The following is a 26916-nucleotide window of genomic DNA, read 5'->3' on the forward strand; positions in this document are numbered from 1 at the left end:
CGGACTGTGACAGCCCCTGGCCATATCGTTAAACATAGTTATGGGGGCGTTATTCGTTAACGCCCCTAGCTTATATTACGTGATTACAATTTATAAACCATATGCAACTTAATATTGTGATAAGCATTTAAATAGCAGCGTAGCGGTTGTAGACGATATCGTAAACATGCGGTTGTAGGTTCAAATTATAATGTGGTTATTTGCTGAATATAAAAGAATATTGGCTTTTTAGTTTTAAATAATTTTAATCATTCAATTTTGTTGGCCCCTCATATAAACGGTAACCTGTTTTACAATAGTACGATTTATTGTAATTGTCGACGATAGTTTTTATTAATTATATTTTATTTTCTTGTTACAATGAATACATGTTTCATTATTCTTTGTTGAAGCAGTTTGAAATGTGGTGATAATTTTTTTCCTATTATTTTCATTTGTATTTAAATCTTTTTCTTGTTATAAAGTTTGATGTAGTGAAAAAAATTATGTAATTAACTGAATTAAATATATTTTATCATATTTTGTAAAAACGCCGTTAGTAATACGATATTGACATAATAAAAGCAGATAAGTGTGCAGGTTTTAATTTATTTATAGTGAGTTTATTATAATAATTCGAGTTAAAATTATTAGAATAACATTTTATTATAACATACTTATCTCAAATCGCGCCCCTTTTTTCTCAAGTTTCATTTGCAGCTGGCAGCACAAAAACACGGTAATATTCTGATAAAGTCAATGATTTGAAAACATGATAATTATTTCGAAAGCGAGATTGCTTTCGAAATAATTACGTCGACTTCGTGACTTGATGGTAGAAGATAAAACAATAAATTACAGAAAAACATATTTATTAAACACCAATAACTACTTTGAAAAAAAAAGGATGCAACAAAAAAAATTATTCATATATATAATACATATCAATATAAATATATATAATACAAAAAAAGCATAGTTCATTCCCATTTTTTTTAAAAAAAAATTATCAAACCTCTATGTAGTATTTTCGCGAAAAACTTTGCTGCCATCATTGCCACCAATATTTCCTATAAACGTAATACGCGATATACATATAAAACATACATTATGAGCATAAATAACAATTACAATAATATTATATTTTAAATTTACAAAAAAACATCCATTAGTTATGTATGCTGTGTTGTTTTGCATGGCCTTGTGCTATGATTTTACTATCTGTTTCAATGGTACCTCTACTGTCTTACTTTATCTTTATTTACATTGTTGATCTCGATATAGTTAAAAAGTCAAAATTTATTTGTTTCCGAGAAATGTGAATGGAAATGTGAAGATGGTTACATTAAAAATGAGCAGTAACGATTAAAAAATGGATAAAATACATTTCTCAGTGTGCCTTAATAATCAGTGCAATCATTATTTAACAAACTAATGCAAAATTTAAGTTGTGTATTCCATTTGTTTTCATTATGACGAAGCGCCGCAGAATCGTTGTAGCTGATAAAATTATACAAAATGTAGTACAAGTGTTTTGTTTATTAATGTTTTTACAACTAAAAGGTTATTAAGATTTTCAATTCTGTTCCAAATTTATATACCATTGCTGTATTGTTTATTTATTTTTTTTCGTATCAATTTCAGGTTACTATTCAGTACCAAATAATCCTGTTTTATTGTATTCAACAGCAACTGATATAAGAGTTTTAAATGTCTCGAAACCCGGTAAGCTTAACCTTGTAATTAAAGGATTAGAACAGGGCTCAGCTGTTGATTTCTTGTTTATGAAAAATATTATATGTTGGTCTGACCAAACAGCCGAATTAATACAATGTATGGATTATAATGAAACATATTCAGGTGAAAAAGTAAGTATAAAAGGTTCCATTTTTCCAGCTTTTGTATATATTTATTTCATGAGTACGTACTTGACATGTCATGTTAATTTTTCAATCTGTTTTTATTTCTGTATTATAGGAAAGAATTGTCTCTGAAGGTTTGATAACCCCTACTGGAATTGCTATAGACTGGTATACAGACAAAATATACTGGACTGATGGTGAAACTAACAGAATAGAAGTTATTTGTATAAATAATAAATTTAGAAAAGTATTGTTTTGGGCTGAAGTTGATTTAGCACGAGCTATTGCAGTTGTCCCTAAGGAAAGGTAAGTGTTATCTCTAACAGAATATACAGGGTGGGCCAAAAAGGTGAAGACATGAAGGTGTGAGGTGCAAGTATTGGCAACAAGTAGCATTTTTTGGAAATTTAGTTTCTTTGGAATGTTTCCATGGTCACCAACATGTATTTTATGTAAAGGTGTGTTACTAAAATGGTGATTTTTTTAAAATCCGCTCAACTTAATGGTTCACCTTGTATATGGATGCTTATTTACCAATAGTTGAAGTATACACATAGAATGAGAAAAATCCCATTAAGTGAATGAGCAGGTGAAGCATGTAATTTTCCCTTAATAAAATTTCCCTTGTGTTTAGGAAGAGACTGAAAATAGTTCCTTTTGTTAATTTGTCTACTGGTAAATCATTCACTATTTTCTTGTCTTGTCACAATAGGTTAGTTTCCGCAAAGTGGCATAACACTCATTTTGTGTCAGAAACTTGTTCACTTGTAAGAAAGTACTTCCTTTATATCTTTAAATAAATTAGTAGTTCACTGCTTCTAAATAACCAATGTATAAACTTTAGGCTCTTTGTATTATAATTTTCTGTGACCACAATAATACTGGTGATCTAGGGGGGAGGCATATGCCTTGCAGTGAGTGTATATGTGTGGATTACTGAATAAACATTCCCTCAATCTATGACTAATTATTATATTCCCTTTTTTGGTTTGTGTCTATTGCTGAAAAACTTTGCATTTCAATGCTACAACTACTGTATATAACTAGTTGTAGTTTCACAAACTTAATAAATGCCTCCTCAACTCCTCTTGAGAGTAGAATTTCCTTTGTATATGTATACATTATATTTTGATTGATTGTTATAGTATAGTAATAGGACATGTATAAAAACCATGTGTGTGTATTATTTCAGATTAATGTTTTGGACAGATTGGGGAGAGATACCCAAAATCGAAAGGGCAGGAATGGATGGTGATCCACAGTCACGTAAAGTTATTGTTAAAGACAATATTTTCTGGCCAAATGGTATTACCATTGATTATGATAAAAATATTATTTACTGGGCCGATGCTAAATTACAGTTTGTAGACACAATTGATTTTAATGGGCAGAACCGAAAAAGAATAGTAAAAGGAGGTTTAGAATATCCATATGCACTTACTTTTTTCAATGATAAACTTTACTGGACTGATTGGAAGACTTGGTGAGTACAAAGTTTTGTTTATTTATTGTATATTGTAACTCTTCATCATGTCTACTAAACTAAGTAAATAAATTCTAATTATCAATTTCTTAAACAGAATTATTTAAATTATTAGGGACACCAACACAAGATCCCTTTTCCTCATAGACATCTCTTCCTATTTTTCATATAGAAAACAGTATTTATTCTATTACTTTTGGCAATTAATATGTTATGCTACATATTATATACTTCACAACCAATTTATTTATTCTGTAACCCTTTACATCAGACAGATCACGACAAAATATAAATAGATAATGTATGACATTTATTAAGTACATATCATAGTAAATACAATTAAAATAAAAGAAATGTAGATTTCAATTAAGAACAAAAATGAAACAGAGGATAGTGATAGTAATTAAAAAGGTTTCATGTTCAAGTTAAGTTGGAGTCACCAAATGTAGGAGATGGGTCGTTGAGTAAAAGTTTGTTGAAACGCTGTATATAAATTTTTTCTAGTTGACTGTTCGTAATTGATTTGGTTCTGGCTTGTTCCTATGCTTCTCTCCCTCCATTTCCCTTCTTTATTTTGCCGCACATATACATTTCGCGTAGTACAACTCGTGGGTGAGTAAACCCGCACAGGTCTGCGTGTGGTAGGTACTGTACGAGCAAGACAGCACTAGGGATTAATGTTTGACGTACTGTTGGTTGATCGTGCGATCCTCTTATATTCATAGTGTGGCTGGAGTGTATTTGTATATGTTGAGTGTGTTTGTAGTGTGTGTGATTGACTAATGTTTCTAGTAATGTATAGTATGAAATATATGGCATACATATTATATCGGTAGTATATCGAATAATCCTTAGAAGTGGGTAAAAAAAAAGTTATTTCCCGAGTAATGTTACTCTAAAAAGGTTTAATGAAAGTCCCATCAGTGCTTACAATAGCTAAAGCTATTAATGCCACTGGGTAAGCAGTAATGATCAATTAAAAAAATATCTATTTTTCACCTACAACAGCAATATATATCTATTAGGTGTTATGTACTTATTGACTTATTAAATAAACCTGCAGTTTTAAGGTATACAATATGTATATTTATTTTAGTAATTTTCTATCAAGTAATTAAAGTTTATTTATTTCTATTTATTTATGTCAATTGGTATTCAATTGTTGCATAATAAATTTTCTAGGAACTTAATATTAAGTATTTAAAAACATCAATGTTTAAATATTTTTGTTAAACCATTAAAATTTGACCTTTTTTAATTATTTCAGGACAATTTACACATGGGATATATCAACAAATGGTCCCATAATGGAGGTAATTAAATCAGATCCAGTTCCGGTCGATGTTAAGGTTTTTGATGGAAGTAGACAAGCAATGCCTTCGAAAGACTGTCCATGTAATTATAACAACGGAGGATGTTCTCATCTCTGTCTTTTGTCTCCTACATCCCCAGGTACACGTTCAAAATTATTGTTTCTATATAATTCTTTATATTGTTATTAGTTATTTTATGTAAATTATAATTTTGAATTCGGAATACAAGTTTTTAATATAAAAAATTATCCTATTCAGGATTATTGGTTAAAGATGTAATATCTTTAAAAAAGTGAATGTATCACTGAGTGTATGCATGTGTAATAAAGTTCCACAAGATATCATTGACCATCCTTTTCTTTCATTAGCGTTGAAGAGATTTTAGTTGATTAAAATGTGCGGAGCTTGGTTTTTTAACTCATTTACATGATTGCCGGCTCCTCTCAGCAGATTAGCATTCAGAGCCAGTAGCAGTTTACTACATATAATATTAAAATCATTGACAATTCAAATGTGCATGTAAATGCATACTTGAATAAAGATAATTTGAATTTAAAATAAATATCTTAATGTATTTATTCATACAATAATGAAGGAGATATTATTTCCCATGCTGCTGTTATATCCAGATGTGCAAGAATCTTGGACTACTGTAGAAACTCAGGGTTACTTGGATAACTTGACGTCTTTGAATAAATACGGTTATTTTTAATTATGCGGAATTTTCCTACCATAATGTAGAATTCCTGATATAGCACATCTAACTTGATTTAACTTTAAGTGAAGAATTTGTCTTTTTCGTTGTAGGTTACATTTGCACATGTCCAACTGGTGTAAAGCTAAAAGAGGGTTCTAATACAACTTGTTACAACACACCGCAATCCATGTTGTTAATTGCCCAGCGCTCTATGATTTCAAAAATTTCATTGGACTCTCCAGACTACACACCTTACACTGTGCCTTTAAAAGATCTCAAAAGAGTTATCACCGTAGATTTTGATCCAAAGACTGAGTATATTTATTGGGCTGACAGTTTGGTAAGTTTTTTTATTTTTAATTTCTTTATTAATATACGCATCAGTTATTGTTACATGTTTGAATAAGAATAATCAGAGTTAAATAAATATATAATTTAACAAATTATGTTTCTGATTTATTTATAATTATTATGAAGTTCTTTGTTCAAAATTTGTTTAAACATTGATGGAGACAATTCGAAATGTAATTTAAATAGATATATGTCAGTACAAATTTATTTTCTGGAAAACCTCCATCTTGCAGTCCGTTCAAGTTTTGTCGTTTACTCCTACGTTATTTAGATTGGGCTAGGCCTTAGTTCCTAAGGTCCTCCCATGGGTACATGAGAGATTCTGGGGCTTACTTTGGGTTTCATCAAAATTTTATTTGCTTTTAATAGCGAAGTTAAATGTTGGCTTGACTTCACCTGTTAACGCAGGCAGATAATAACTTTAATAACCTCTGTGACTGTTGCTTCTAAAAACATGCATATTCCATATATAGTACAACTCGCCGAGACTTGTTAAGCACAGCTGGTGCCCGCAAAGATTCATCAGATGTGCAAAAGAACTATATATAACATGCGTGTGGCAAACTATTAATTTGTGGTTGGAACTCAGCATTATAATCTAATCTTCGTATTATTTATTGCGTTTTATGGAATGTGGTGTAAATGTAACGGGTCCACCGAATTTATCTAATATTTGGAATCTGTTTACAAGAAAAAAATTCTGAAATTCTGGTCAGACAGACAATATCACAATTCACAGATAACAGGTTGTCAAATATCTCTAACTGTTGAACGCAATATCCAAACTAATCATGCATAGCGTCGTTTTGTAGGTTATGTCAAGACCTTTCAAATTATGTATAGTATTGCCAGATACGAGCTCTGTAGCGCTTTGTACATAGCCGCGAAATTCAAAAGACAAAAAGGCGGAAGGGAGATATTTGACAACCTTTTATTAAGAGAAGTGATTTCCTTATTCCAATATATGTAGTGTTATGAATAAAACGAAATTATTATTTTTCAGTCTAAAACAATATCACGCGCTCGTCTTGACGGCAGCGAGCAGTCGGTGGTGATCCACAGCAGTGGCGTACCGGATAGTATCGCCATCGATCCTCTGGCAAGAAATATATACTGGACGGACCCCACAACTGACACAATCAATGTTGCTCGTCTTAATGGGAGCTGTAAAAAGGTAGCTTTGTTTATATGTTTTATGAGTCATTTATTTATTTTGGTGTTTATTTTTGTCAAGCAACATTTGAGGTGGTAAAGCTCAAAAGGCGGACGTTAGACAGACTCTTTACAAGACTCTTTACAACAGCCAAAGTTGAGGTATCCCCAGGAAACATTCATTAAAACCATTACATTATTACAGCATTTCAAAAATAGTACTCAAGTTCTTTTTAATTTTGAAAATGGTTTTCGTTACTGGTGTTTTTACAAACTTGTAAAAGTTTTGCGAGAACCCATCAAGACGTAGATTAAACAGGAATCAGCAAGGAGCGAAAGAACGCTGTCGTACTGTGCAAACGACAGATGCATGTAAACGCATCCTTACGTCCTTATAACTAACAAAACATTTTCTCTTATTTACTCTGTCTGGCATTGTTACAGGTTATAATTCACGATGATCTTTTCGATCCGCGTGCAATAGCACTACATCCAACGGCCGGCTGGATGTTCTGGTCAGACTGGAATGAGAAGAAACCGAAGATTGAGCGTGCCAACTTAGACGGTACGGGGCGGATTCTGCTCGTCTCCGAGAAGCTGACTTGGCCCAATGGAATCGCCCTGGACACTGTCAAAAATAGGTTGTACTGGGGTGATGCCAGGACTCATAAAATTGAAGTAAGTTTCAGGAGTTTTTAATTAAACATAGAAGAAAATTTTTGTTATTGGGTTATTTTAAAATTAATGCGTGAAGGATTTTATAAGCTACATACTGCAGATACATAGAGCTGATTTGTGTAATTCAAGATGTTTCAAAGTGTTTGCGCTTATCACCTCCAGATTTGAGATGCTATATTTAGATTCGTAACCTTCAACCTTTATGTTTGCCGAGCGGATGTAGGTCCACAGAATTCAAATAGTCTTACCCTACCGTTGTTTCGTTTACGTTCGCTCCATTAGCATGGCATTTCACTGCCTTCCAGGCACCTTACAGAGTAGCATTCTGAAGTGTCGCTAGAGCAGTTACCTCAGCTGTTGCTAGCAGAAGGGTAACCGTTTGGATAGAAATCTAGGTTAAAGAAGGCGTGTTCCTCACAGCAAGTCTAACTCGGAACTACATAGTTCAGCTCTCCAGGATAGTCGCACAACTGCGTTTACCTAAAGTATAAGAGGTGAGATAGGTTCTGGGTGTACTTTACCTTTGCCACGATCCGAAGGACCGTCTAGGTTTAGCCATTAGTCTTGCCACCACATGCCAGAAAGAAAAAGATTCATGCCCAGTGTACGTTAAAAAGATGGGTAGTGTATTGGTCAGATCCAAACGAATCCCGAACTCGTAGAGGCACCCTTAGCTATCTATAGTAGCGCTAGCCTAGTAGTTTTGATAATTACGATGCCCTCAAACCAGGTTGCCTACCATAGTTGTGTATAGGCATAAAATTTTGTTAATTTTTTTTGCAGTTTATAATGTTTTTTTTTTTCATTTTGTCTGTATATGCTAGCTCATGTCGTAATAACTGTTTACTTAATATTTGTCTATATTGTTAATGTCTGTTTGTTCATTTGCTCGAGAGATTCGATAGCTGGATTTAAAAGAATAAAGTTCACTATTAAACGGTTTAATTTAGAATCTTGCACAGTACAGATAGGAAGAGACAGAAACTAATTTTAGCCAAAGAGAAAAACATTAAATATCAGAAATACGATTTTACGGCAAAGCGAAAGAATATAATGCGAGGCTTATTACATTGTAAATGTGCCCGAGCATAACTAAAAATGGCGAGCGGCGGGCCGGAGTTAGCCGAAGTTGACCAATGCGCCAGCGCAGGCAATGAACGCTCGTGTAATGTGCATCCTTTTGGGTTCCCACATATGTTTAATTAAACTATTATACATAGTTTTTATTTAGGATCTACAGTATAAATGAATGAGAATAAATTTTCCAGGTGTGCAATATGGATGGCACAGACAGAAGAGAGCTGCACAATAGTGACATCTTACACATCTTCGGTTTGACTCTACTCGGTGAACATTTGTATTGGACGGACATGCAGCGACGGATTTTAGATCGAATAAATAAAGATAATGGTATTTATATTTTGTAATAACCGTAATCGGTTCATGAAGTGGTAAGAGAGCTGGTTAAGATCTTCATTTGTTACTAACAGTAAACTGTCATCTAAGCACTCTTTTGACAGCCGTTTAGCACACATACACATACACACTTTAAACACGTCGACAAAAAAATCTGTCAAAAAAAATTGTGTCAGATATACGTAAAATCTTGATTTTGAAGTATTATGACATCTTAAAGCTTAACTAATGTTCCACAACCATTATTTACTTTTTTAAAAGGCAATTAATCATTTTAAGTTTTATTTTTATTTACATCTCTACATGTTTATTTGTAAAAAATTACAAAGAAAATATTTGCACCATCAAGTTTCGTAAATTATACAAGAATATAGATGTCTCGTTATATTGTTTAAGTTATCTAAGAGTCGATTTGGGGTTTGATTCTCCAGAAGCCTAACCCAGAACTGACGCTATGACCATCCGATGTCCCTCACGTTCTTAAGTTGTGTTTCTTGGAAGAGACGTTGGCTGTTTACAAAGTCTTGCAGACAGCTTATTTGGCAAGGGAAATCAGGGAAGGAAATAGATATAGCTTCTTGCGTAGTTTGCGCATTATTCTGTTATAAGCCTATTGTCTGCCTACGTTGATGTTTAATAATTTTAACAGTTTAGTTCGTCAAAATCGAAAGCGGACAAATTACCGTTAAACCCTCTTACAAATTGTAAGCCTCGATTTTTTCTGTCATGTAAACATAGACCCCCGTTAAGCTTTCTCCTCGCTTAGATCATTCTGGGAACTAATGATCTAGATAAACTTCAAGATAATTTAGCAAAATGTTATTGGGTTGTACCATGATATCATGGTTCCATTGATTTCGCTAGGTCTGGAGAGGCAGGCTGTGGTAGAACAAATGGCGAACATGATGGGGGTGAAGGCGTTTCGTCTGGGCGAAACCTTGGCCAGCAATCGGTGCAGCGATGACAACGGCGGCTGCACACACCTCTGCTTCAACAGGCCCGAAGACTACGTGTGCGCCTGTCCGCTGGGTAATGGATCACGTATATTCTAACTCAAATGATCTAAAATTTATTTTCGTTAGTAACCTTTTTTAGGAGCCGTTTATAAAATACGTGAGTTTTCTTAACACCTTAACGTCTGTGATCCTTATTCCCTGCGATCTTCACTGCAAATATCACGTCACAAAAGATAGACCCTTAGAAATAGATAGACTTATTTTTTTAATTTCAAATAGAAAATATTTCTGTATGGCTCATATCTCCAAGAGTTTTTTTTAAATATTCTGAGATATCTATTATATGCATTAAAGTATCTTAAGGGTGATCGTCAGATTTTTTCAGATCTGCCTGTTAACATCAGGAATAGGGAGTGAAGCTTAGTGTGTCACTTTTTGTTATTCTAAGGGGTTACCACTCATCCCTTGGATATCCCATAACTTAACAGCACTGTGCTACGCTACGCTTGCCAATCGGCGGTCTCTGTTCCAGAATCTTGTAGTCCCAGCCGCCATGTGTTTAGCGCTCTACGTGGACTGCTACTTAAACGTTTCAGCCGTAGGATGCCCAGTGCTGAACATGGGCCACTCCATAGATTTTCAATCCACTACACTGCTTATCCTTAAATTACAGGTCCAACAGTGATGGAAAGATAATAAAATGAATTATTGTGTCACAGTTATTTAGATTAAAGAATCTACAGTTAAAGAACTGTAAATTGTTTTTACATGTCCGTTTTTAAATCAGTCTTATTGAATAAGACAGACTCTCAATAATAGCGTACATAATAATTACTTGTAATTACTCAGGTCTAGAGTTGCGAGACGACAGAAAGACGTGCGTGGAGTCGGATGCGTTCCTCGTGTACAGCAGGAAGAACCTCATCGGACGCATCAGTATAGAGAACGGAAACAACGACGCCGTGCAGCCTGTGAAGGAGTTGAAGGAAGTCAGGTATGTTTTTTTCATATACCATAAGCTTAAAGCGTTCACTTGGAACTAAGTGATTTGCTATACAAGACCTCCCATATCGCCATTATGACTGGTCTTGCGCTGCCCGCATTCAGCTTTTTCTCACGATGTTGACTATGTCCGTTGGTCCACCCAGTAGGAGGCGTAGTCACGGTGCGTCTACGTGCTTGTGGTCGCGGCCATCGGTTGCACGAGCAATGTGTCCCGCCCACTACTACAGACATTTTCGTCATTATTGGATATTAGATGGTATATTAACAGCAGCGTTCTCTGCGTAGTATAATAAATACCATACGGCGATCGCCAATCTGTCTGCCGATTGTGGCGATTTTAATATGCTCTCTCATAGATGTCTTTTGAGTAGGCCTATGCCTTGCAGCATGCGTCCATCCTCTGAAAAGGTGAACAAAAAATGCTATTTTGCAATTAGTTCGCGAATATCAACAATTCTACTTACGACTAATTACATCGTAAAAGTAGTCTCAACGTAAGACCAATTCGCGTTTAATTTACTTAACCTGTGCTTCCTTTATTCAAACTCGTTGGGCCAACGACCGATTACGTCGTAGTTTCTCAAAATAAAATTCGCATGATTTTTCAATTTCGCTGCCTGATAGTATGATCAAAAAACAGCCTTCGCATGTGTGGCCATTGGGTAATATTCCACCAAGCCAATGTATGCATAAAATACAGTCATAACATTGATAACTATGTTTTAAGGTTTTGAAACCCTTGTCAAAGGTGTCTTTATTTTTGGTAGAATGGTAGAATTATTAGGTAGAAATGTAGAAAAATCATCTGTTCGTGTAGTTAAGGTTCACTTTTAGTTGTGTATTGATTTTGAAATAAAGCGACGTGTGATCACTTTAAAGCTATATTGGACACCTGCTATATATACATACGCGGTGATAGTCATAACGCCGCTGCGGTAATGATGTACGGTCGACGTTAAACATAAGTTGGACAAAATCAAACTTAGACAACAATTAATTTTTGACTTCTTGTTTTTAGTATTTAAATACGTACAAAAACTCTTTGTGCGGTACATGAAAATTTAAATCGAATGAAATCTTAATTATCAAAACATAAAATAAAATAATGGATAGTATTTTGTATTAAAAAAGTCAGAGTAAAAGGCAAATATATATAGGTTTCCTTTTATTCACCCCTTATCCACCGCGCAAAAACAGTGTAGTGAAAGTTGGAGTATAGTTTCTTCTTACTACGATTTAATTTTAGGTGACGCCGATGACATTTCTAAGGAATATCGATGAACAAAAGAGAACGATCGAAAAAAGATGACGGTGCATTTATTATTCCAATTTTTGAAGTCTTATGAATTTAATGTTTTTATTATATAACGTTTTCATTGCAGCGCCTTAGCCGTGCACGTGTCCGGCGGCAAGTTGTACTGGTCGGACAGTAAAACGAAAACGATTAACCGATGTTCCATCAACGGCTCCAGCATGGAGAAGATTCTCGAATGGTTAGGATTGGTGGAAGGTAATGTTGTATATTCTACGTTATATCTTTCTTATTCTATTACGTTTTGTGGGCTCCACACCCCAGCAGTATAAATAAATTGAACTAACAGTTTCCATTTTCGATTATTCAATATCGTCCCTATTCTATAGGTAAATTACTACTAAAAATATCAAAGTCATGTTGCAGGAGAACAAAAGAGTATACAAATTTATGACGTAATTTTTTCGCGTCCACTTTGCTAGATAAAAAAATAAAATAGCGTGTCCACTTTGCTAGATAGTAAAATTAAATTCGGAACCCCTTAATAATTCTTCTACTTGAAATATTTGTTTATTAGGATTAGGCGAATTTTTTTCTCCCCTCTTCGCCGCACTTTCCTACAGCGGTTTAGGTAGCAATGTGATAAATTTTGTTGCTCCTATTTATAGGGTTAGCTATAGATTGGTCAGCTCAGAACATTTACTGGACGGACACGGCGTCGCAGCGGATAGAGGTGGCGCGTTTGGACGGCTCGAGTCGACGCACGCTGCTCTGGCAAGGGCTGAAGAAACCCAAGAGCATTGTCCTTGATCCTAAAAAAGGGTAAACCATTGCAAAATTTAACTTAATCCATTTATTGAAATTATATCGTGTCAACCTATAGACGGAATGAAATATTAGCCCTTCTTAAAGATCGCCGGCCTATTGAATAGTGAGCTAATATTCAGTTGTAATGGTCACACACACTGTGATTTAATTTTTATGTTTTAAGAATTATTTTGGATCTTACTATAGGTTTTAGATTAATTTTCTATTTTTTTTAATTTGACACACTGACTTGAATTAATCTTTAATTACTGATGTTCCGGTTTATATTTACCTTAGTACCTAATGTTTGCTTATTGACAAAAGCATTTATCTTAATTATCCTGAGTAAATCGAACCAAGAATAAGGAGATCCGTAGACAAAGGTAATGGACATAACCCAAGCAAGGCAAGATGAATTGACAGTGGGCAAGTATCACTTGGTGCGCAGAACGGATGGCTAGTGGGCCTTAAGGATCTGGAGTGGAGACCATGAACCACTCGTACTCCAGTGTAGACCGTACACCCACAATGGCTTTATTAAGTTCTTTGGAAGACGCTCATGAAATATAAAGAGGTCTCTATCCTGTACGCCTGAAATGATATTGATGATGTAACTACACCGGCCTATGCCCAGGAAACGATTCCTAATATTGCCTTTTGTTAAATGATGTATTTACGCATTATTCTCTATGGAACCACCTCCATATCTTTTTAGCTAAATATCGTATATGCATCCGAATATCCACTCTCTGTTTATGACTTTTTTGATTTTATTCAATATATTTCTTACGAACGTAAATAGAAAGAGATTTACATTGATATTATTCCTTTTTAATTTCAGGTATATGTATTGGTCAGAACTAGGTTCGAAAAATATCAAACGGGCCGCCATGGACGGGTCTTCCCCGACTGTGTTCATAGAACAAGTAGGCCGGGTGCACGCTATGGCCATAGACTACGAGAAGAGAACAATATACTGGGCCGCTCTGGATCCCCCGGCTATAGAGTATGCTTTTTTGAATGGAACCGGAAGAAGGATATTGGCGAATAATATTTCTATGCCATACGCTTTAACGTTGTATGGCGATCGAGTATTTTGGGGTGATTGGAATACCGGTAAGTTGTATTTGCTTATGAGAATTTACAAAAAACTTTTAGTATTTTTTTGGTTAAGAATTTATCTGCTATGTCATATCAATACAAACAATTTTCTGCACCAATACCGTACAGTAGTTTGTAGCTTCTTTTATCTTTCTTCGCTAGCCGCTTAAGTCAATCGTCTGTCAGTAAAGATTTTAAGTATCAATAATTTAGTTTAAAATATTTTTATAATGCGCCACAAATAAAGAGTTATAAGTTAATAATCAAGTCCAAAAATATAATGTTACTTCTATCCATATGTGGATCTAGTTGTCCCTCTCCTGCTTCGTGAACATAATGAACGAGTCCTCTACTTAGTTTATAAGCGGAATTTGGTAAAATTCTTTCTTTTTTACCACTACGCGCCTTAACCCTTAATAACCTAGTTTCAATTTTGATACCAATCTTTTAAACCGAATGTTCACATTACTATTAGTTTTTTTATAGGTTGGCTGTACGTATTTTACTGTTGTATAATATTCTTTCCAACGAAATTAAAAAATAAATCTATTTTTCCCATCATCTAGGCCCTCAAGAAAACACAGTAATATTAAAAAAAAACACTTCCGTAAATCAGGCTGCTAAGGGTTAAGGAATATTCCTACCATTTCAAGTGTCAAAACTGCAGAGATATCATGAGTAGCTAATTAAAACATAGGTGAAAATCGCATATACAGCGTGATTGGACAATTTCTTCCTTTTGAGGCTTTTACATCTTAAACCCATATAGATAGATGAGTAAGAATGTAATATTTGAAGCTTTTTTTTTAATTTTTTTTGAAGCTTTTTTTTAATTTAAAGGTCTTGTGGAGTCGGCGAAGAAGACCGATGGCAGTGACCGCAAGAGCGTTCACAGCGGACTGGACTACATTTCGGATTTGAAGGTGTACCAGCGAGGACGTGGGCGTGGGCGCGAGACGGATGGCAGCCAGTGCGGCGCGGACAACGGCGGCTGCGCTCATCTCTGCCTGCCCCGGGACGAGGACTTTCGCTGCTCTTGTCCGGCACACTACCGCCGCAACCCGGACAACCTCACCTGTTCAGGTGTCTAAATATATGCTCGATAATATTACCGTTCCGTACCCACTGAGCAGTCGTAGCCCAGCGGAAGGGGACTGAGACTTGCGATCATATGTCACGGGTTTAATTCTCGGGATGTAGTCTTAAATAATTCACACTTTGTGCCTTAATTTTTTATGATTGCCGCTGCTCACAAACGAGTTTCCAGAAGATGAGCAGTAGCGTTCTCCGCGTCCCATAACGCCACACTGCGATCGCTAATCCTAACGACGCGATTACGTATATCTTCCCTGGGAGGCCTGTGCCTTGTAATGTCTTTCAGATGAAAAGAAAAGAAGTTTACAACACATATTTAACAGCTAAGCTAACTTGGTTATATTAACATGGTTACGAAATAATATTAAGTTAAAAAAGTTCACAGTTTTAGCAATCAACTTCAACGAAATGTTTGTTTGAATATTTTGGCTTTACCGGCACCCTGTTATACTAATAATATATATATTTTGTGGTAAACATAAAAATTATTGTTATTAAAGTTTAGAGGTTATCATATTTATGACCTGTGGACACCTATAATAGGAAAAAAAATGTATTATTATATGAAACTTATGAAAATATATGGTTTGCTTTCGGTGTGTCTAAGAAAACATGTCGTTTTCTTTCAGAACCTGAGGAATATCTTCTGTTCGCACAGAAGAACGCGATCGGCCGAATTTTAGTTGCGACGGGCGAGTGCAACGACGCCTTCATACCGTTAACTGGACTTAAAAATGTCAAAGCAATTGAATATGACCCAATTAACAAGTAAGTTGAATGAAAGCCTTTTAAGTCTGTCTACAAGTAGATGTAGTTGTTGTAAGGATTTCTTATATATGAGTCTCATTAGCACCGTCAAGAGACTAACCATAAGCACCGAGTGCTCGGTGTTTAGCACTGGTCGGTGTAACTTTACTCCAGAGGATGCCCCATGGAGGGGTGAAACACGTGTTGAGTGAATAAACGGTGTTATTTGTAATTCGCATTGTTTACCGCACGCGCATTTATCAGCGGTTTGGCGGGCGGTGCACTTCATTGCACGACTGCTGCTGAATAACGGAAGTAGCTATATGTTAGTCCCTTTCTTACTTAGGATGGACTGCAAAGTAACGCCTTAATCTATTAGACCTTGTTAAGGTTAAGTTGAATGCGGGCTGCTTCCAATTGTTTCTTTTGGGGGGGAGGTCTAGTAGAAGTCCTGTGGTTTAGATAATGATGAAAATTTTTTTAATTTTATTTTTCAGACAATTATATTGGATGGACGACGACTCGCACGGAATACGTCACGTGCCCATATCGTATTCCACCACGTCGGCCATAACTGATTCGCATCCGGTTATATCTGGTCTCTCAAGACCTTTTCACATGGCCCTGGATATAATTGGTCGGGCGCTGTACTGGACTTGTTTGGACGGCGACTCGATAAACGCTACCTCAATATTAAATAGCTCGTTAACGGGCGTCATTGTTAGAGGGGAGAAGATGATGCCGAGACACTTGGCTTTTCACCAAACTAAGCGGTTGGTATTTTTCGTGTTATCCTCTCTCTCTCTCTTTCCCATATGTTCATTTTGACAATGTTCCGTGTTTTTCTTTTTATTGTGGCGGAAGATGTACTGATTATAAGATAAAAACTGATGTAAGATAAAACTTGCGAAAACCCCCTTCGTAGTGTGATTTAATGAAAACATAGCTTCAGATTAAATTGCTTAACTACTGTATTATGTCGTCTAAGTTTGTTGTGGACTCTAGTCAGACCAGGGCGCGTTTGGAATCCTCCTACTTTTAAGTTGAAATATGACAATATAGGGGAGCTCATTCTGTTTCTAGTTTCACAAGACATACATAACTAGTCACTGTAGATCAGTATTTTTAAAGTTTTTGTATGCTTTGCTCCCACCTTAGCCTTACGTTCTTACATCCCCCTATGTAACATATTTTTTTTTTAATTTAATGAGAAAGGGCGTGTCGAGTACACCTTAACAATCAAATTGCTCCCGGGACGATGTCCCCACGGTGAAAAACACAGGTATAGACCATATATGAATAATAATATAAATAAATTATTAAATACCCAGGCGTTGCATCAACCTGTCGCAATATTGCATAAGCATTACTACTGGTCATCATGAATCATGTTGCATTTGAAAGTAAGCTTTCAATTGATCACTGTGAACTTGACTTTCTAATTAGAAATAATATACTACATTTTGAACACTTAATGGGCTGTTTGTTTTAGTTATAGGACTAGCACTGTAATATCAGGGATAATAAGACGTTTTATGTCTTACATATATAAAAAAAGTTATCATTTGTATATATTTAAGGAATCTTAATTTTCATTGATCACGCTATAACTTAAGTTTTACTTTATCGATTCCTTTAATCGAAAAACTAATATATTTAAAAATTGTATAGAAACTTGCAAAGTTATACCATTGCCATCAACTTAGTACCTATGATACAAATTTATATTGTTTTGTAACAGGTGTATCGGTCAGTCTTGATCTAGCAAAAAAATAATAATAATCACTTTTAAATTAATTTACAAACAATGAGATTACTCTGAAATATTTTAAACTAATGATCAATAATTACTGGCAGTTCTAATTGTCGGAAAAGCTAGTGTTGCATATAAAAAACAAAATGAAAATTGTATACGTATTTTTGTATATATATTTTAAATTTGTTTTAATTCTCAGGCTGTTAGTGTGGAATGACGTGGGTCTCGGTGCGATATTGCGGGCAAACGCTGACGGAACTGCACGTATGGAGCTCGCCGGAGCGCCCAACGCCACCGCTCTCACGTTGGACCAGGCCTCCGCCACCGTTTACTGGGCTGTCGCGCGACAGATACATGCCGTGGACCTTGATGGCAAAAACAAGTGAGTTTGGTTTCCCCTTCCTTACATCATAAGTGTATTTCAAAGACAGAGCTAATTAATCTAACAATAACAATTATTAACGAACTCATCAATTATGGTCAAATCTCACCAATGTGGCACATGCCAATTGAGGAATTAATTAATAGTAATAAAGGTAAAAATAGTACAGGACGGATGAGAAATTAAAGGAATATAAAAACACACATGTGAACTAAATAAAGCTAAAATAAAACAGAAACTTATGTAAATATGCAAAAATTATATACTGTACTCGGCGATAAGTATTGCACAGCGACCTTTGGAAAGAGACAATCAGCTAATTCTTCGGCTTCGTAGAGCATTATCTCTGTCCCACACTATGTGACGTTTGGTCAGTCGTTGTATTGCGTGCGACTTAGATCTCTACGAAGCCGAAATTAGCCGATTGTCTTTTTTCAAAGATCGACGTGCAATGTTTATTGCCCGATACTGTAATTGTGAAAGTAAATAAGTATTTCAATTAAGGATGTTATATTTTATAAATTTGATTGTAATACACTGTTCCATAAATATGAAAGGGGAGAGCGAAACGACCCCAATAGCGGAACCAATTTAAAAAAAAATTGATATGGCGAAAGGCATATAAGCATAATAACATACATATTTACAATATTAAAATATGTCTAATTAAAAACTAGGTATAATTGCTTCTAATGTTTGATGTGTAGTGTAACCTGGTCTATAGCAGACGTGAGCAACTTTTTAATAGTCTATAATACTTTGACCTTGGATAAAAGATACAAAATTAAACAAAAATAATAATTTCACCTACAAATTCAATACAAAAAATCGCACAGACGCGTCGTGTTTGTATTGCATGTTTAAATATGCCATTGTGCCAGTAACTCGTCACCAAAAGATTGTTTTGGTTTTGTATATACCACCACTTTCTTAAAGTAAATTTCATAATGATATATTGATGGGTGGAAGTCGATAAAATAAATTCAATTTTCGAAATGCTAAGCGAGTCGCATAAACATTTTCAAAGAGCTGCAAGCAGCCCGCGGGCGGCGCGTTGTTCATCCCAGGTCTATTGTATAGCATAGTCTAGTGTACCCTAGTCTCGATTTTAAGCGCGTAGTGTTAGTGTTCACTTCTAGAAAGTCGTACACTTGTTTCATTTTTATATGTATACATTATTTATGGTTTGTATTATGTAACATAAAAATGGAATAACATAAGATGACATAACATAACATAAATGAAACAATCATAAGAGCGAGAATATCTTATTATCTCGTAACAGTCTTTTGACTATGACGTAAGGTAGAGAATTTTGAAAAACGAAGATAGTAAAAATGTAAATGTAAATAAATAAAATTCTTTTTGGTTTTATTTGTCTCTGTCAAATTGGATTTTTTTGTCATTCTCATGACATACACAAGTGATCATTATAATAATTTAATATGTATGTTCATCATTTTAGTCATAGCGGCGTAAAGCGGTCAGCGCCTGGTTTCCAAAGACCTCAACTATGTCATCTGTCCATCTTGACGGGAGAGTTCATCTACGATGTGGTTGTCGGTGTATGGTCTCCATTCCATATAACCTTGAATCCCCAGCGCTCATCTGTTTTACGCGCTATGCGACCGCTATCAGTTCGACTTATCAATTCACTGGACTGTATATACACATTCGTCTACAGATCTTCCTCTTTTCATTGCTCATTAAGTATAATTAATGTGTACTAATAACGTCGAATGTTACTTGCGCAGGCGCGTGGTGTGGCAGGGGGGTTGGTGCGGGTCTCTGGCGGCGTACGGCGGCGTGCTGTACTTCACGGGCGGCGAGCGGGCGCTCATGCGCGTGCCGCTGCACCGACGCGAAGCACCCGCCGCGCCTGTGCCGCATCTGGCGCGCCCTGTCGCTCTACTGCCCGTCACCAAGGTATACTTTACGCAAAAGATTTTAAAGTGTAAAAACTATAACTATCTACTTTGAGCACAAAATAGAATTGTTAGACATGTTCTTATAAGTCGATATCTGTTATATTTGAAATAATTTTATCATCACTATTTCAACTAATAGGCGCCCACTGTAAGGCACAGGTCTCCCCCAAAGATCTCGACGATGACCCATCTTGCTATCCACATTCAGCGACATTCCGCGACCTTAACAATGTCGTCTGTCCATCTAGTAGGAAGCGTATCCACGCCGCACAATTTTATCATAGCATCTTTATTGACCTTTATAGCTAAACATTTAAATTAATTGTTCTGTACTACTGCGATCTTTGGGGCCGAAAGTTAAACTTACTTATTCTCGGTTGAAGTTGATGTTGTTAAGCCAGGGGTTTTATAGCTTCATCGGAATTAAGTTCACGTAACGGAAGGGTTCGTGGACTTCTTAAAAAAAAATGCTAGACAGTCGTACTTCAGTTGCACACGTAGCAAACCGCTCTACCTGAGTAGAGGTGAGTAGCGTCGTTGTTGTTCCTCTCGGCGAACCATGCTGAGATAAGGATCCTATCCCGGTACGGCCACGCTGTGCACGGTTAGGAAACGGGCGGCCGCCCCCCTACAAACAGATATTGCGGTGTCTTACGCTGACAGTCGCAAACGCAATGTTTTCGGTGCGGTGTGGTTAGTGCTTTGCAATGTTGTGACTGCAGCATGTGTGGTATATTGGGCATCCGGAGTACGCCTTTGGGACGTCTTTTGGCCTTTGCTGAGGTACGGACGGATTAGCGAGAAGCACTCGCTCGAGAAGGTAGCCGACTCAAAGTAAGTCACGAAGAAAAAGCACACGTGTTAATGAGTTTGTTGATTAGGTGGCGCGTGATCACGAGTGCTGGGAGAGCGCGTGCGGCGCGGCGCCGGGGTCGTGCTTGTCGGGCGGCACGTGCGGGTGCGCGCTGCGCTGCGCGCCGCAGCCGGCGTGCGCGCCCGCTCACGTGCCGTGCCCGCCCGCGCCCGACCGCGCCCCGCACTGCATACCGCGCGCTTGGAAGTAAGAGCACATTTATTTAAAATTTAAATCAATACTATTTCTTATCTTTCTTTCGTCTATAGACGACGAACGTACACAGGTTTTCGCGCGGGTGATGTCTAAAGACAATGGTAAATTACCAACACGACCGTTTGGAAATGACTTGCATTTTATTTGTCCTACACTTCGTTTGTCGGTCTGTGATCTCCACTCCAGAACTAAAAGCCCCAGCGGCTACTTGTTCTGCGCCATATGTGACCTGTCCCTTGCCACTTGCTAGTAAACTGGGCTAGTATGTATATATTATATATCATATCCTCATTATGTCTTTATTAATAAGAATTACATCTATCTCGCCACTGGCTAGCGATCTACTGTCAGTGGTTTATAAAGTCTTACAACTCGAAAAGTGAAAATTGACCCACAGTGATATGAATAAAGAGTTCTTTTGTACAGTCTACGACGTATATTCATTAAAGTCACCTTAGCATTGTACATGGCCACATATAATGTCAGTCCTCAAGCATTCAGTTTACGTTTTGCCGTCAAAGGGCGTTGACTCATTATCGTCAATGATATTATTAATAAACTCTCCTCAGACAATCAGCTTATATTATTAAAGTTGTAGCCTTTATATCTTACAACTTTAATAATGTGTATTCTAGATGCGATGGAACGGTGGACTGTCCGGACGGGTCGGATGAGGGTCCTGAGTGCGGCTCCTGTGCGACGGGGCTTCGTTGTGCTGACGGCTCCTGTGCCGCAGCGCTCGGCGCCTGTCCCACCGGAGCATACTGCGCCGCGCCTCTACCGGCTGCCTTCAGGTATAACAGACGCCAAAACTACCACATTACTCATATAATACCTATAATGATAAATGAAGACTTGTACTCATCACCGTCATCATCTTGTCATCATATCAGATAAATTAGCATTCATCATGCAAGGTAGAGGCCTCCACCAAAGATCGCCTCGATGACCCCGCCTACTGGCTCGTGGTCATCGTGGCTTCGGCCGTCGGTTGCACGAGCAATGTGCCCCAGCCAAGGCCAATTCAGACCAGCAATTCTTTAAGCGACGTCTGTGACCTTGGTTCTTCTGTGGATACTGCTATAATGATACCCTAACTGTTGTACCATACCTTAGAAAGTGGAGGTTTTCATATCATAAGAATTAATAAATATTATTTATTCTTCATAATCCTGCATGTTATGTATCACTGGGTTTTCAGCGAAAATTAATTCCAAACAGTACGATATCCATGTCCAAATTAAATACGTCCGAAATGGGTTAAAAGAGAAACATGCATTTTGGCAGAGTACCTCCTTAATAAATTTCTTGAATTTACTAAGAGGTTCAGTAAATTTACATCGTCGCTTGGTGATTTTTTTTTTAAAAATTGTATACACCTACTAATGAGTGAGATACTTTATGGAACCTAATAGCAGGTATAGCAAGTTTATTTTTATCTCAAACCACCTAAAACACAAGAATCACAAGAAACCATGCGAATATAACTTTGGATAATTTCTGTGTTGTTAAATAAATTGTGTGACAAGGACGCAACTATCTCATCTCGCTAATATTAGAATGTGACATAGCATATGTGGAGGCTGCCATAAAGAAACCCGTCTTTAATTTAAGGATGCTATCGGGAGTTCAACCTGATTCTAGTTTGTATCAAATTATATTGACATTATTTTCACGACTTATACAAGTGTTATTACGAATAATGTATTTTACGGGATTGTTATTTTTAATTTATTTCCAAATATTGTGTACAGATGTGACCAACGCCTGTGCCTGGCGCCGCAGCTGTTGTGCGACGGCCGGCTGCACTGCGAGGACGGCTCCGACGAACTACCTACTGCCTGCGGCTACGGACAAAGTGAACCGGTCAGTCTTCAACAACAACTTACCACGCTAACATAATACGCCAAAAAAAAAGCTTACAAAACAAAAAAAACTCACTGTTTATGTTAAACTTAGTTGGTTCAGTGATTTTGACGATATTTAGGATCCAAATGTAAATATAATATTTGCATTTATATATAGGGTTATTATATATAAATGTAAAAACTTTAAAGGGATGAACATATAACTTAATTTTCAGCAGAAATATTTAAAGCTTTTACATCTATACAATCATTGACATTAATTTATTTACTCCATTGGATTTGTTCGTGTAGTTAGTATCCCTTTTAGTTGTGTGTTATGAAATGAAGCGACGTGCGATCACTTTAAAGGTATATTCGACACTAGTTTGCTACTTAAGATTGCAACATGCCAATTTTTACTTTGTATTGCTCAAAGTTACTGGCCTGTAGACACTGTTTCTTGTAATATGATTATTTCGTTTATCATTATTTCTAAATTTATTGTTTTTGAAAATCGCGTACCATACGTTATCTGGAGCAATTTAGCTATACATTCATTCATTTAAAGCTTTTGCTTTTTTATATTCAATCATTTTTTACTGCCAGATTATCTTTACTGGCGGATTGGTTGAAGTGGCAATAGGCAGGGCATAGAGCGCCCAAAATGGAATGGACTGGGAAGTTATGTTTCTATGATACCATAGACTGGCAAGCGCAGCAAAGGATGTCCACGCCAAAGATGGGCATACATATTAAGGCTGTGAGACACTGGATGATGCCCGCCTTCAACCAATCCCATTCGAAGTTTATAGAGGAGGATGTCCAGCAATGGGTATCTTACGTTTGTAGTAACAATAATAATAATAAATTTATTATTTAACAAAAACTATAGAGTTAAAATCAATATTACAAAATGGCGGTATAGTCACCGTTGTCCGCTAAAACTATGATCATATTGGGTAACCACGATATCATTTCATAATTAATAATAAAATAAGTACATGTAGAATCACCGAACTGTATAAACAGTTTGTTGGAGTAAATAGGCGCTCTTATAAACATTTATTATTAAATTAAATTAAAGGAAAAACTTAAGTACTAAGAAGAGACTTAAAAGTCTGTTCTTCAGAATTTAATGTCAAATATCACTGGAGACAAATAAATATCTATAATAGTAATGTTGTGTTTTATTATGTGGTTGTACATTGATATTGTGTTTGTGCAGGCGGGGCGGCAGTCGCACGCGCTTGTTGTGTGCGGGGCTCTGGCGGGGGCAGGCGCGGGCGTCGCTGGCGCGTGGGCAGCGCTACGCCGTTGCCGCCGCTCCGGTCGTCGCGTGCCACCCGCGCGCCCTCTCGTGCCAATCAAACCACCGCCTCCGCGCGCCCGACCCCTCGGCGCAAGCTGCTCAGAGTCAGTCTACAATACCTTTTTATATCACTATGGATCATTTATATAGATTACTTGTACATATGAATAGAACAATGTCAGAGTAGTTCAATTTGGTAGGAATTTGTATGAAATTTATGTATATTACTAGAATAGAATTGGCCCCAAAATACTACATGCGGTACTCGTATGTTACACTTTATCGTTATTCGCAAGCAGAATTAACATCGACTTCTTTTCATTTTTGTATATTGCTTTCAATATCGGGAATTGGCCTGAGCTGAGGTTCCCAAGGAAGCACTCGAGCTAAGGCTAAGTGTAACCAAGTCAAGATTCGGCCCTTTTAGACGCTCTTGAGTTGAAAAGCTCAACGATACCAATTTAGAGGCAGCTCATGCCGAGGTCCCCTCGAGAGGTCCTTTGCGCCTAGTAATTTCCAAGAGCGCGGTGGACATACAATCGGTTGAAACTGTCGTATATAACGGCCCGAGGATCTCCCTCTCCTGAGCCCTCGAGGTTTACTTACTACCTTAACGGAGGTTTTGGGCTAAGCGTTTTCTGCTCTGTATTTTCTTTGTCATCATCTTCCGTCTACCGTCTTCTATTTGTTTCACGGTTTGTCGTACTCTGTCTGTTTTTTATTGATTGGAGTCGTTGGAGCTGTTTAATGAAAATGATGTGCATGTAAAATGTGAGCTGTGAATTAAATGTTAATGTTGTTGGCAGCCTTGTGTGTAGCTCGTTCGACGATCGCGCGACGGAGAGCCTGTGCGAGCGCTACCCGCGGCCCACGGCCAACCCGCCGCCGAGCCCGGCCACCGCTAGCAGCGGCAACGCGGGCCGCCGCAGGGCCTACCGCCACTACCGCGCCATGAACCGGCCGCCGCCGCCCACGCCCGCCTCCACCGACGCCTGCGAGTCGGAGCCCGAGCCGGCCGCGCGGGCGCCACCTCCCTCCCCGGCACCCCTCGCCTACTGACCTCTCAAGTGAGTCACATTTTAAAACAAAATGAGCTGATTTCAACAGTCAACGAATTTTTAAAGTCTACGATATATTTCCCCTCGATGTCGAAAAGAGACGCGGAAAGAATGCGCGGGAACAGATAGGGGTAGCTATGAAACGGTGTTGACCCATTGTGTGTGCAGTTGATACCATGACATATTGCCGGCTATTATATCACACGCGTGACGAGAAAGAGAAAAGGAAAACTCGCACGTTCTAATATAGAATTAAATATATTTTCATACTTAAAATATACTCGCTAGTGTAATTTAATAAAATTAAAAGGCAAAAAAATATACACAGTTTTCATACCTATAAGAGCTATCGTTTGTATATATGCATTTCTTTAATGAACGCCCCCTTGAATCCTCTTGAGGGTGGACTTTCTCAAAATACATTATCGCTGACTTCTATTCGTCGAAAAAAAAACATTTCAGAGAATTGTGATGAACACGTAGGAGGAATCTCTTGGTATATAATATATATACACGACATAAATTTGATGTCAATCTTATAGTAGGAAAACATGTTAAATGTTGTCATTGTGTCATATGTGCCTAGTGTAATGGCTGTTTTATTGTTATCGATTACTTTTGTTTTGTCGTTGTCAATGATACATTCGTCTAGTTTTAGAAGGATATGTGCTTAGTGTACACCTTTTTATAATAATTAAATTTGAAGGATGCCCCGAGACTGTCGGGTGGGCTTTATTTGGCTTGGATTCAACAAGTCTGAGATGGTAGCGATAAAGGTGCATTGTCAAAATCTTATTACAGTAATTATACTACTACCGAAACCACTGTACCGCTCCTTAGTACAGCGCTGCAAGAGTTGACTAATGGTTTACGAAATAAAGCAGTCAATACACCCCTCCGTCTCGCTGCCGACTAACTTAAGACGCGGTGCATCGGCTTCGGTAGCAGTTCAAGTAAGAAAGGTCCCTTTAAAGTCATCCAGGCCTGAACTTTTAATCCATATATTCTTCTGGTTTTCATGGTATATTTTCTGTTGGATATGTTTTTGGCTCATGTTAAGTTTACAATTTTAGAGATACTGTTCGATGTAAGCGATGGAAGTGGACCGCCTAATTTTTTTTACATAGTAAGCATTGTAAGAATTTCTTTTTCAGATACGACGAAGTACACTTGTCTGCACATGGCGTCCTAATGCATGGGCTACGCGCAGTTTATTACTCCTTATATTCATATTACAGCCACTCGACAATTTGGTTTTAAAACCACAATTATAATGACTATTATACGTCTGTTACTAATAGGCAGTAGGTTGTTTTTATGAGAGACCGTAAGTAGGTATGGTGCTACCAAAACCGCTATACCGCGCCATGGACATGCGTGGGTAGGGTGTGCTCCGAATGTCACTCGAGTAAGCCTTACGGCTGATACTCCCCCCCATCTTAGGCAGATACCTAAAGCGCGATACAGCGGTTTCGGTAGCTGTATACCACATTGCCTTACTATTTTCCCGTCTAATGAACGTGGTATAATGAGGCTTAACTATTTTTTTATTAAAGCCATGGGCAGTAACGATTTGTTTTAAAAAATGTATTATTATCAAGTGTACACTTGAGCAAGAGCACAAGAGAACAAGAGCTAAAAAGGAAATTATCACGTCAATACCAGCCAGTGTT

The 26916-nt window shown here is 37.2% G+C and overlaps 1 protein-coding gene across 1 annotated transcript; it reads left to right on the forward strand.

Annotated features, from left to right (window-relative positions):
- The first annotated feature begins 1286 nt into the window (after nt 1-1286).
- arr (low-density lipoprotein receptor-related protein 6) lies at nt 1287-26501 on the forward strand. Its single transcript, XM_068772009.1, has 25 exons — nt 1287-1542; nt 1624-1847; nt 1957-2147; nt 3034-3324; nt 4592-4776; nt 5445-5674; nt 6689-6859; nt 7282-7515; nt 8784-8925; nt 9796-9960; nt 10737-10881; nt 12275-12402; nt 12813-12966; nt 13793-14067; nt 14893-15135; nt 15777-15915; nt 16392-16667; nt 17850-18032; nt 19787-19958; nt 20842-21020; nt 21665-21823; nt 22784-22895; nt 24102-24289; nt 24992-25252; nt 26398-26501. The coding sequence occupies exons 1-24, from the start codon at nt 1452-1454 to the stop codon at nt 25242-25244; spliced, it is 4530 nt and encodes a 1509-aa protein (XP_068628110.1). The 5' UTR covers nt 1287-1451; the 3' UTR covers nt 25245-25252; nt 26398-26501.
- The last annotated feature ends 415 nt before the right edge of the window (nt 26502-26916 follow it).

This window comes from Battus philenor, unplaced genomic scaffold (genome assembly GCF_028537555.1).
Source record: "Battus philenor isolate CCGP_79_NKW_IND1 unplaced genomic scaffold, ilBatPhil1.0.hap1 SCAF_4, whole genome shotgun sequence".
Classification (NCBI taxonomy): domain Eukaryota; kingdom Metazoa; phylum Arthropoda; class Insecta; order Lepidoptera; family Papilionidae; genus Battus; species Battus philenor.